This window comes from Ichthyophthirius multifiliis, assembly GCF_000220395.1.
Source record: "Ichthyophthirius multifiliis unplaced genomic scaffold scaff_1120509249752, whole genome shotgun sequence".
NCBI classification, from domain to species: Eukaryota; Ciliophora; class Oligohymenophorea; order Hymenostomatida; genus Ichthyophthirius; species Ichthyophthirius multifiliis.
The window spans coordinates 2,839-14,172 of record NW_004087371.1 but is presented as its reverse complement, the minus strand read 5'-3'; the positions used below and the strand labels follow the sequence as shown (position 1 = coordinate 14,172).

Sequence of the window (11,334 nt, the reverse complement as noted above, 5' to 3'; positions counted from 1 at the left end):
TTTTTTAATAATTAAAATAATAAAATATAAAAGATTATTCAAAAATAAAAATATTAAAATTACTCATTAATTATATTTATTTATTCTTCTAAATAATATTTAATTAAAAAAGTTTAAAAACATTTATTTATAAAATTTAATATTTAAATACAAAAAATTATTATTTTTAAATAATTTTTGTATATTATTATTGTTTATTTATATGTTAGTTTTTAATTATATAACAATTATTATAAAATTAATTACATATTTGTTAATAATAATATATCTATTTAAATTTTAATATAAATAAATATAATAACTAAGATATTATTAAAAATTTTTCAAATAAATACAAAATAAATTTAATAATTTTATTTATAAAAATTATATAATATCAATCATCTTATGTCTCTTTTTATTATTCTTTAACATATTTATAATATTCTTCTTTATCCATCATTTTTTCGATTTCTATGTCATTATTAACTTTAGCTTTTAATAACCAACTTGCAAATGCATCTGTATTAATTAAGGAAGGATCTTCGGTCACCTATTCATTAACCTTATAAAAATAAAAAAACATTAATTTTGATTTTTTATTTATTTAAGAAATAAAATTTTACTTGTAAAATTTCACCATCTAGAGGAGCATATACATCAGCCGCTACTTTTACAGATTCTATAGATCCAATACTTTAACCTAAAGTGAATTTCGTACCGATATCAGGAAATTCAATATGAACAATATCTCCTAATTCTTTAGCTGCAAAATCAGTAATTCCTATAACTCCAGTCTTTATTTTTAATTTTATAAATAAACTTAATTGTATTTCTCGATATATAAAATTTATTTACCTTTGAGGAAATGTCATAATCTACCCATTCATGGTCTCTTGTATATTTTCTTGTTGCTATTTGATTTTTTATTAATTTATATTTATTGTGATAAAAATAATTATTGTTTTTACAGCTAAAAAATTTAAAAATTTTTTAGTATTAAGAAGATAAATTATATTAATTCAATAATGCTTTTCTAATCATTTTTATTTTGAAATAAATATATTGATTTTTGGTATTTATTTTTAGTCTTTTCAATATTATAATATTTAATTTAATTATATAAATATTTTTAGAATTATATTTAGCTTTTATATATATCTATTTTTTAATAAATTAAAAATCAATTTAATTTAATATATAATATTTATATATATTACTTTTTATTATGATTATTCCATTTTTTCTGCAATTTATTTTTAAAAACTATATAAAAAAAAAGGTCATAATCTATTTTTTCTCACCTTTTTATTTGTTGATTGTGTTTTTAAAAAAAAATACAGAAAAAATAATTTTAAAAAGTAATATTTTTGTTAATAAAAATTAAATCTAAAGAAGTAAAAGATTTTTATATAAAAAAATATAAACAATATTCAACTATTAATACAACATTTACATTATTGTAATTACTGTCTTTAACTTTTTAATTTATTTTACTTTGTTATTAACATTTCTCTATTATATTTATTGAAATTAAGTTCTCCGTTTTCATAAATTCTTATTAAAATCTCTCCTAATTTTGCAAAAGTTTCTATTACATTATTGTTTTCTTTTGCACTAGCTTCAATAAACTCCATGTTATTTTCTATAACAAAATCGTCTATTTCTTCAAAATGAACAGTTCGCTTTGAATTTAAATCTCCTTTATGCGCTACCAAAATTTTCGGAATATTCGTATCTTTGCAATTTTGATTTAACTCTTCTAACCAATATGATAGATTTCCAAAACTTTCCTTTTATTTTAAATAAAAATTTAGAACTTTTTTTGTTTTAAAATACATTATTTGTTATATCAAACATTAGAACAACTGCATCTGCTTTTTAAAAATATCTTTTTGAAATTGCTCTGTAATTTTCTTAACCTGCTGTATCCCACTTTTATTTTATTTTTAATATTGGTTTTTCATTTTATTTTGTTTTTAAATACTATTTTAAGTTTTATTTGCTTATTGTCTATAATTAAACTTCTATATCTCTATCAAAATTTATATATTTATTATTTATTTTTTATATACGAAATCTATTCCGACTGATGTATTTACGTTTTTAAAAAATTAATCCTCCTAAAAATTAATTTTTTTAAAAAATATAATTATTTTGGTTTAGTATATTTTTAATTTTTTGAACAGAAAATCTAATCAAAAAACTTGTTTTTCCAACACCTGAATCGCCTATTAAAACTATTTGAAATGGATATTCACTATAAATATAAAAGTTCTTTTTTATATTTATTTAATGAAATAGTTTTAGATTACAGTTCTTCTATATCAGTACTTTATAATGTTTAATTCAATAGTTAATCATTCATTTTTTTAATTTATTATTTGTAAATATAAATTTTGATTTTGAAACTAATTAAAACAAATTAATTTAAATACAAAGCAAATATTTTTTAATTAAATAATAAATAATAAATAATAATATATACAAATATTTTAATAAAATATAAAACTGTTTTCGCAAATAAAAATATATTCAAATTTAATTATTTATATAAAGTTAATATTTTATATAAAATTATAAAATCTAATTAAATATTATTAGCAGAAGGAACAAATTATATATAAATTTATTAGTATCAAGGATTTAGTTTTATAAAAAAAAATTAATATAATGTTAAATAAAAATTATTAAATATTTATATAGATTAAATATTAAATGAAAATTATAGATTTTATAAGTATAAAAGTAAGAAATAAATATATTTAATTATTATATTATATTAAAAATAATTAAAACTAAATCTATAATTGAATATAAGAAACATAATTATTTAAAAATATATAAATAAATATTTTTTTATATATTAATTATTAAAAATAATTTTATTTATGAAGTTAAAATACAAATATGTTTTTTATTAATACATATATAAATGAGATTTATTATTCAATTAGTAAAGCCATTATTTTTTTTATTCAAAAAAAATAATCATTATCTCTATTATTAATATTATTTTCTTCTTTCATATTCTTAATTATCAGTTGGTAATTCGTATCTGCACGTAGGACATGAATTATGCAATTTAAGCCATGGAGTAAGACAATTTTAATGAAAAATATGTTAACAAGGCATTCTTGTAACTTCTTCTTATTAATTAAAATCTTCTTTACAAACTGTACATTCATGCATTAATTCATCTTTAATTTATTCTTTATCAAAATATATTTTCTATAAACTTTCGATACTATTTTAAGCAGCAGGAGGATTTCCATAGACATTGCGATCATTTCTCATAATGAAGTCTATAATATTATCTATATTATCACCTGAAGAATAAATTTACTATCTTTAAGCTGTAACTGGAAATAAATTTGCTATAATATCATTTATATTTGAAACTGACCTTAACCCACTATTTATTGATATTGAAAAGCCAACACTTTAATTCTGTCTATTTCTATTTTGTTATTATTGAATATTAACGCTTTAATTTTAATTTTAATTTATTTGATTTCTTTGGTTTTATTCTTCACCAAAAGGGACAAATTTTCTTGGATCATCTTCATTATTTATTTATTCGCAAAAATCATTATTGCATTTTGTACATTCAAATATTTAATCATTAGGTTACTCAAATTCGTATTTGCATAAATGACACCATAATCTTCTTATGGGATGCTAATAGCTTTATGTGATGTTTTCCATTTTTTTGTTTAATTTTTTTTATTTTGGTTTATTTTTAATATTTATTTATTATTTTAAATAGGTTTAGATATATAATAATTAGTCAATTTTAAAAAAATCAAAACAAGTAAATATATAAAAATAGAAAAATAAATAAAAGAAATAATATAATAATGCTTTTAAAGTTATTATATTTTATATTTAAAAACTTGCTTTTTATTTTTATATTTAAAAAATATTTAAAATATTGTTTAAACAAATTTATTCATTATTTTTTAAATTTAAATATTATAAAATAAATAATCAATATTATTTATTATTAATATAAAAAACTTATTTTTATTTATAATAAATGAAAAAATATTAAATACATATAAATTAAAATCTATATAAAAAATTTTCTATGAATTTAATTGTAATTTTTATATTCATTTGATATAATTATAAAATAAAAATTAAATTATTAATATATTAATTATTTATATTGTTTTATATTTCTGATATTTATTATTTATAATATTTTGAATTTTTAATATTCGGAATTTTTAATGGCTTTATATATTATGTAATATTTGTATGCACTAAAGTCAGATAATATTAAAAAAAATTGCAAAGAAATGTTACTTTTTTGCATAATTTTTTTTTTTTTTAAATTAATAATAAATATTTTTAAAAGATTTAAATACAGAATACAAATTTAATAAAAAATATTAAAAATAAAATTAATACTTTAAATAAAAATGAAAAACATTAAAAATTTTGGAAAATATTTTGTTTCTTCTAATAATTATAAAGCTAAAGATAAACATATTCAATATGTTAAAAAAGCTTAATTTCGTAAAAAATTAATCTTATATATATAGAAATAGCATATTTTTTTAAATAAAATAGCCAAAGTTGATAAGATTAATATTGTAGCTAAATAATTAATCAAAGAATAATATGATGGTTCTTATATGAAATAATCAATGGAAGATACCATAAAAGTAAAAAATAAATATAAAAATATTAAATTTATTTACGTGTTTTTAAATTAAATTATAGTCAACAAATCCTTTAAATATTTATAAAAAAATGGATACATCTATTGAAGGATTTTTTCAAAAAAGATCATATACTATAAAGAATTTTAATTTTTTACTTTAAATATAATCAGAAAAAAGAGATATTGAAGGAGCTGAAAAAACATTCGAATTAATGAAAGTAATTATATCAAAATAGTATTCTAAAAATAATAATAAAAAAGGCTATGGATATTAAAGCTGACCCTTATACATATAATAATATGATAAAAGTATATTCAAAAAGCTTAAAATTAGAAAAAGCAGAATATTATTTTGATAAAGCTTTATAATGTATATTTCTAAAAAAAAAAAATATTATTTATTATATATAAGAATTTGGTGCAAATTTACATTTATATACATCTTTATTATTGGGCTATGCTAGAAAAGGAGATGCCAAAGAAGCTGAAAGAATAATAAGAGAAATGAAAGAAAAAGGGCTTTAATTAGATAGTGCAGCTTATACAACATTAATTAATGGTTTCTACAAATCATAGAATTTAACTAAATGTTGGGAAACATATAATGATTTATAAAAAAATAATAAATAGCTATTAGATATCCCTATAATATCATTTATGATAGAAATAGCAGCACATGTAAACAATTTAATATATATATTTTTTTATAAAAAAAAGACAAAAGATGCTGAAAAAGGAAAAATGTTATGGAATAAATTAGAATAATTTCCTAATTTTTACCCTACAACCATTCATTACAATAATATAATAAAATGTTTAGGAAGTAGAAAAGATTATGCTGATGAAGCTATTGAATTTTGGGAAAAAATGAAAATTACAGGCATAAATCCTGATTAAGATACTTTTGTACATCTTTTTAAAGCCTGTGATAATGCCGGTGATGTAAAAACAGCATACGATGCTATATAGATAATGAAAAATAACAATATATAATTAAATCAATATATCCTTAATAGTTCTCTTAAAGTATACTCTGGGGCTATAAAGACAGATTTAATGACTTCTGAATTAATCGATATATACTTGAACGATTCTTGGAAAATATTTGAGAAGGCAAAAGAACTTAATATGGTAAATGTATATATAATTAATTCCCTTTTATATGTACATGTAGCAGCAATAAAAGATGATAAAATTGATGGGCTTGTTTTACCTTTATATGATTAATATGGTATTAAGAAAAATGAAAAAACTTATGAATTGCTGATGGAACTGTATTTTTAGAAAAAAGATTTGAAGTAAATTTATAGACTACATGGATGGATGAAGGCTGAAGGACTTAAAGAGAATTGGTAAATTTTAAATTATGTGATGGATGCAGCATATAGGAGTTCGGATGTGTAAGTTATGGGAGAAATGCTTGATAAATTTTAGGAAATTAAAAAAGAACCAAGGTAGGTTTTTTTAAAAAAACTTGGTTAGGCTAAGTATTTGCCGGATGAACTTTATATCAAATTAAAGAAATTTAAAACTTAATTTGGATTTGTTTAAAATAAGAACTACAAAAAAGTTGACCTTTTTAAAAAATTAAGGGGAAAAATACTATAAACTTCTAAAAAAACGCCTTGAAAATTAAATATTTTTTAAGTTTATTTTTTCATTTAAAAATTAACTCTTTATTCCAATATATAAAATGAAGATTACATAAAAAAATGAACATTTAAAAAAAAAACTTTTTAAAATAATTAAGGGCGGAAATATTATTAACCTCAAAAAATTAATATTCTTGAAAATTAATTAAAATATTTTTTAATTATTTTATATATATATATATATATAAAAATATATATATATATATATATATATATATATATATATATATATATATATTTTCAGAAATCAAACTTTTTGTTTCCGTATATAAGATAAAGAATACATAAAAAAAAAAAAAATCCAAAATATCCAATAGATACATATTAAGCTAAATTTAAAAAATCTACATCTCTAATAGTTGTATTTGCGTGCAGATTAGTCATATTTATAATTACAAGTAAAGGTCCTAAAAATATAGTTTCGATTCCTTAAAATACGAAATTCGAAACATAAAATAAATTCCATTTTTATGTATCGTCTAAATGAAATAAAGACAGAAAGTTAAATTCAGGCGGGCAGATTATAAATAGTATTTTTTATTTTCTTTGTTAATTGTCTATTTGCTTTTATTCAAATACATCTATCATTTATTTAAACAAAGGTTATTTTTAGTAATCTTTTTCATCATTTGTAAAAAAATTGTTAAAAATTTTACATGTTTTTATATAAGATATTGAATGTGATTTACCAAAAAATATTATCTTTACCATGCATATTATATAAAATATTCTTATACTTAATAATAAAGGTACAAAAGTTTTTATATTTGTTATTTGGCTGAAAGAAATAGAAAATAAAAATGAATAAATAAAAATGCGACAAAGTACATTAATTAAATTATTAAAAAAAAGTAAATTTTATAAATTAGGATGTTTTTCTAGCGTATAATTTACAAGCAAAGTTAGATTATAGTTAAGGTTTTTTACTAAATGCTATTTCTTTTTTAATTTATTATAGTATATATTTAATTAATTTTTATAATATATAAGTCTATTTTAACTATATTTTGTATTTAAATTTTTATTATTTTACAATCTTAGATTTTAGGTATTATTGTTTTTTTGATTTTTTATATCTTATCTTTAGCATATTTTTTATTCTTATAATAACACTTGAAATAATTAGTTTTAATAATTACTATTTTATGTGTTTTCATCAATACTTATATGCAATTCTTATTATTAATTTTATATTTTAATCATTTTTAAACTTTTATTTTCAACATTGAAGCTATTTGCACTTTTAAATTAATAATTTTTATTAGAAATATGATTACATTAGTTTACACTTTTTTCATCAAAACTAATAAATTCAATATTATCTTATTTTAAACTATAGTTTATTTCGGAATTACAACTATGGAAAGATATTTCTCTTTAATTTTCTTCTATGTTAATACTGTTGCTTAATTACTATTTATTTATACTTTGACTATTTGATTATTCTACTAAGCTTTTGTTGCTAATACTTGAAAATATTTATTCTTGAGAAATTTAATTTTTTATAAAAGAAATTTCATCTAAATTATATGAACTTTTTTTTCTAATTATTAATTATCCTCCTTTTTACAAAAGAAATTTTCTCTCTTATTAAGCATATAACATTTAATTGTTTATTATAACAATTTTTTATATTTTTAGGATAAAAATAATATTAAATTATAACTTAAATGCAACAATTATAAAAAGAGTATATTCTTTAAAATTTATAATATAAATATAAAATAAAAATAAATAAAATATTAACATTATATTAAATTTTTATTATATTATTTCCTTAAATTATTATGTCAATTAATTGTTTTATATTTATTTTATTTTAAGATTATTTAATAAATTAAATATATGATTTTTAGATTTATTTAATCTACAAATTTATTTATAATAATTCATATTTATTTTATTTTTAATTAATTTTATATATTAAATTTAAAAATAATTTATAGTTATAAGGATAATAAATAAAACTATATTTTCTTTTCATTTCAATTTTTTTAAAAAAATATAATATTTAAAGTTTCAATATAAATTCTTTGTTTATTGATATTATTATTTTTCTTATTATTATAAACTTACTTACTATTAAATATTATTAACTTAAGATAAATTGCCTTGTTATTAGAAGTTTAATTAAATTTTATTATTTTTTAGAATAGTATTTATATTTTATATTTTTTGGGATAATAATTATTATTATTGGGAACATTATTAAATTATTTTGTTATTCTTAAAGATTTTTAAATTTTTAAATTTTATTATTTTTAATTCTCATATTTAGTTTAATTTTTAAAGTCACAAATATTTTTGTAAAAATTATAGTATAAGATCCAAACATTTGGTTTGATAAGCAATCATAAGGTTTTAACTTAATCTATCTTTAGTATCTCTTAATTAATATATAGATTATCTATATACATACTTTTAATCTATTTAACTATCAAGAGAATATTTTTATAACGAGATTAATATCTTTGTTTAAATTACATTAATATAAATGATTAATTTTATTATACATTTTTTTAATTTTAGTAAATTATTCTTCTTTTAGCTGAATATTATTTGTAAACATTTTATTTTTAGCCAAATATTTTAAATTAAGTTTATTTAATATGTTCTTATTAAAAAATAATCAGAACTTCATATTTTAAAGAATCATAATTATTTTATAAAACTAAACGTTTCTAATTGTAGATTTGAAATTATTAGAGATAAAATTATACATGCTTGTTTCAAAGTTACATTATTATCTGTTTGCTTGATTTAAAATTATATCTTTAATTAATTTTATGTATATTTTTACATTAAGCTAATCTAAAACAATTTTTAAAGGTCCAGACTTAGGTGAATACCAAGTAAAATATCCATTTATTATACATAGGATGGAATAAAATATTTTAATAAAGCAATTAATAATATTAATTTTTACATTTATTATTTTAATGATATATGGGAAAAAAAATTATATTTTTAAGAAAAATTGATTTTGCAAAATAAAATAGATAAAATTTTATTTTAATTAAATAAATAAATAAGAATTTTATTTACATAATTTTATATTAATAATATTAAATATAAAGTTAAATTCTTTGTTGTATAATTAATTATTAGTTTTTTATAATCTAATTTAAGTATTTTTATTTTAAAAATAAAATATTTTTTTTAAATTAAAAAAATAATAATCAACTTTTTTAAATTAAGATATTAAAAAATAACCTTAATAAGTTATTTTTAGACCTATTTAAATTTTTTAAAAATATAAAAATCATAATTAATAATATGAAAGCAAATATTTTCTTTTTTGCAAATTCTAATATACCTATTTCAAATTTACTTTAATTCGTTAATTTTTATATAAATATTAAAAATTCATAATTATTATTAAAGACTATTTTTTTTTTATTAATAAATATAATAATTTTTTTATTTTTATTTAAATAAAAATATATTTCTTTTTATAAATATAAACATAATATTTTTTACTTTTTATATCTATAAACAATTTTTTTTATATCATCTTTTTATAATAAATAATATGAACCAAGAAAGCGAAATATAAATTCCACCTCAATTATTAGAGAATTTAAATTCTAAGTTTCCAATTTTTTATTTTAAAGACTAATAATTTTTGATTTTAAAAATAGATAAAATGAAAAAAAAAGCAAAGCTTTTGAAGATATAAGTGAAATGGTTAAAAGAACATTAAGTTCTCAAAACCAAAACATAGTATAAATAGAAAAATTAATTTAATATTTTGTAAATTCAATAAATAAACCAAATTAGCCAAACGATAAAAAAACATGTATTAAAGTTTTGGTATAAATAGCTATGGTACTTCGAGATTATGTACATTTATTTTTTAAAATAAATAAAGATAATTGTTTAAATAATAAAGGATAAATAAGCCAGAAAACTTGCAAAGCCATTAACAAATCCTTTAATTAGTTTAATGGACGATAGCGATTCAAAAATAAGATATGCAAGTTTAGAAGGTCTTTATCATATGTCGTTTGCCTTATAAGAAATAATATTAATAAATTTTAAAGATATATTTGAAAATCTAGTTACAAAAGTAGCAGATTTAGAAGAAAGTTATATATTTTATTGAAAAAAAAAAAATATTAAATTAAATTTAAAATAAGCTGTAAGAAAAGCTGCATAAGCATTAGATAATAAATTAAGAACAATAGTATAAGCATCTGATTTTTAAAAGTAAAAAAATATAAACATATTTACTTTATGTACATATTTATTTTTAAATAGAGGTGATTTAAAAGTAAAAGAAATAATAGATTAAATAAATAAGAAAATAATAGCTTAGAATCCTGTGATTATATAAATGATATTAAATTGGATTAAAACTTTAGATTCAATACCAGGTGTAAACATGATAAATTATTTGCCTTTATTTTTAGAGTAATTATTTTTTTTCACATCTCACGATATAAAGGATGTACGTCTTATTTCAGAATAGTGTTTGAAGAGTTTTCTTGAAGATATTAAAAGTAAGTAGGGAAATTATCAATAAGATATATAAAGTTAATCTTCTATAATGAGCATTAACGATGAAATTTCTATAGAAATACATTTTTAAATACTTGATATTTTAATAAAAATGATAAGGCCGTATTCTGGAGCTGGAGAAGAAAAAAAATAAAGGTAAAATTTGACTTGCTAGATAAATTGTATTTGGTATATTCATGAATATTTAACGATGTTAGAGAATTATGCTAAACATACTTATAATTAAATCGAAGACAAATAACTTTAAGAAAAATATCCATCAGCTATTGAAGCTGTATTGAAAAAAATTCCAGAAATAATTCAATAAATTCTTTATTTACTATCAAATGAATAAGTTGAAATAAGGCTTTCTGCAGAAAAAATAAATAAGCAAATGTTAATTATTTTAGAAAAGATAAAAGATAAATCAGATTCATTTAGTAAAGCAATGCCATTTTTATAATAAATGTTAAACGAAAAAAGAAATGCAACAGCTTAAAATGCCCTTGTATGGATGAGGTAGTTATTAAA

The 11,334-nt window shown here is 17.1% G+C and overlaps 4 protein-coding genes across 4 annotated transcripts, besides 6 other annotated features; 1 reads left to right on the top strand and 3 right to left on the bottom strand. All coding sequences in view use genetic code 6, as the record gives it.

Annotated features, from left to right (window-relative positions):
- Window positions 1-376: 376 nt before the first annotated feature.
- Window positions 377-1,023, bottom strand: IMG5_029330 (hypothetical protein; the record flags this gene model as incomplete). The annotated part of the gene is made up of 3 exons (XM_004039222.1): window positions 377-544; window positions 606-776; window positions 838-1,023. 3 exons carry the CDS (start codon window positions 1,021-1,023, stop codon window positions 377-379), a joined length of 525 nt encoding a protein of 174 aa, XP_004039270.1.
- A 389-nt stretch (window positions 1,024-1,412) lies between these two features.
- IMG5_029320 (hypothetical protein) lies at window positions 1,413-2,347 on the bottom strand (the record flags this gene model as incomplete). Its single annotated transcript, XM_004039221.1, has 6 exons — window positions 1,413-1,772; window positions 1,819-1,914; window positions 1,967-2,014; window positions 2,055-2,102; window positions 2,167-2,239; window positions 2,295-2,347. 6 exons carry the CDS (start codon window positions 2,345-2,347, stop codon window positions 1,413-1,415), a joined length of 678 nt encoding a protein of 225 aa, XP_004039269.1.
- Window positions 2,083-2,138: a microsatellite.
- A 1,828-nt stretch (window positions 2,348-4,175) lies between the features above and the next one.
- Window positions 4,176-4,216: a microsatellite.
- A 190-nt stretch (window positions 4,217-4,406) lies between these two features.
- IMG5_029310 (pentatricopeptide repeat domain protein) lies at window positions 4,407-6,280 on the top strand (the record flags this gene model as incomplete). The annotated part of the gene is made up of 4 exons (XM_004039220.1): window positions 4,407-4,503; window positions 4,558-4,652; window positions 4,711-4,869; window positions 4,913-6,280. 4 exons carry the CDS (start codon window positions 4,407-4,409, stop codon window positions 6,278-6,280), a joined length of 1,719 nt encoding a protein of 572 aa, XP_004039268.1.
- Window positions 6,281-6,470: 190 nt separating this feature from the next.
- Window positions 6,471-6,541: a microsatellite.
- Window positions 6,542-8,430: 1,889 nt separating this feature from the next.
- Window positions 8,431-8,494: a microsatellite.
- Window positions 8,495-9,395: 901 nt separating this feature from the next.
- Window positions 9,396-9,441: a microsatellite.
- Window positions 9,442-9,691: 250 nt separating this feature from the next.
- Window positions 9,692-9,759: a microsatellite.
- Window positions 9,760-10,729: 970 nt separating this feature from the next.
- Window positions 10,730-11,127, bottom strand: IMG5_029300 (hypothetical protein; the record flags this gene model as incomplete). Its single annotated transcript, XM_004039219.1, has 1 exon — window positions 10,730-11,127. A coding segment is annotated over one exon (396 nt), but the record flags the coding sequence as incomplete, so codon positions are not given.
- Between the last annotated feature and the right edge of the window lie 207 nt (window positions 11,128-11,334).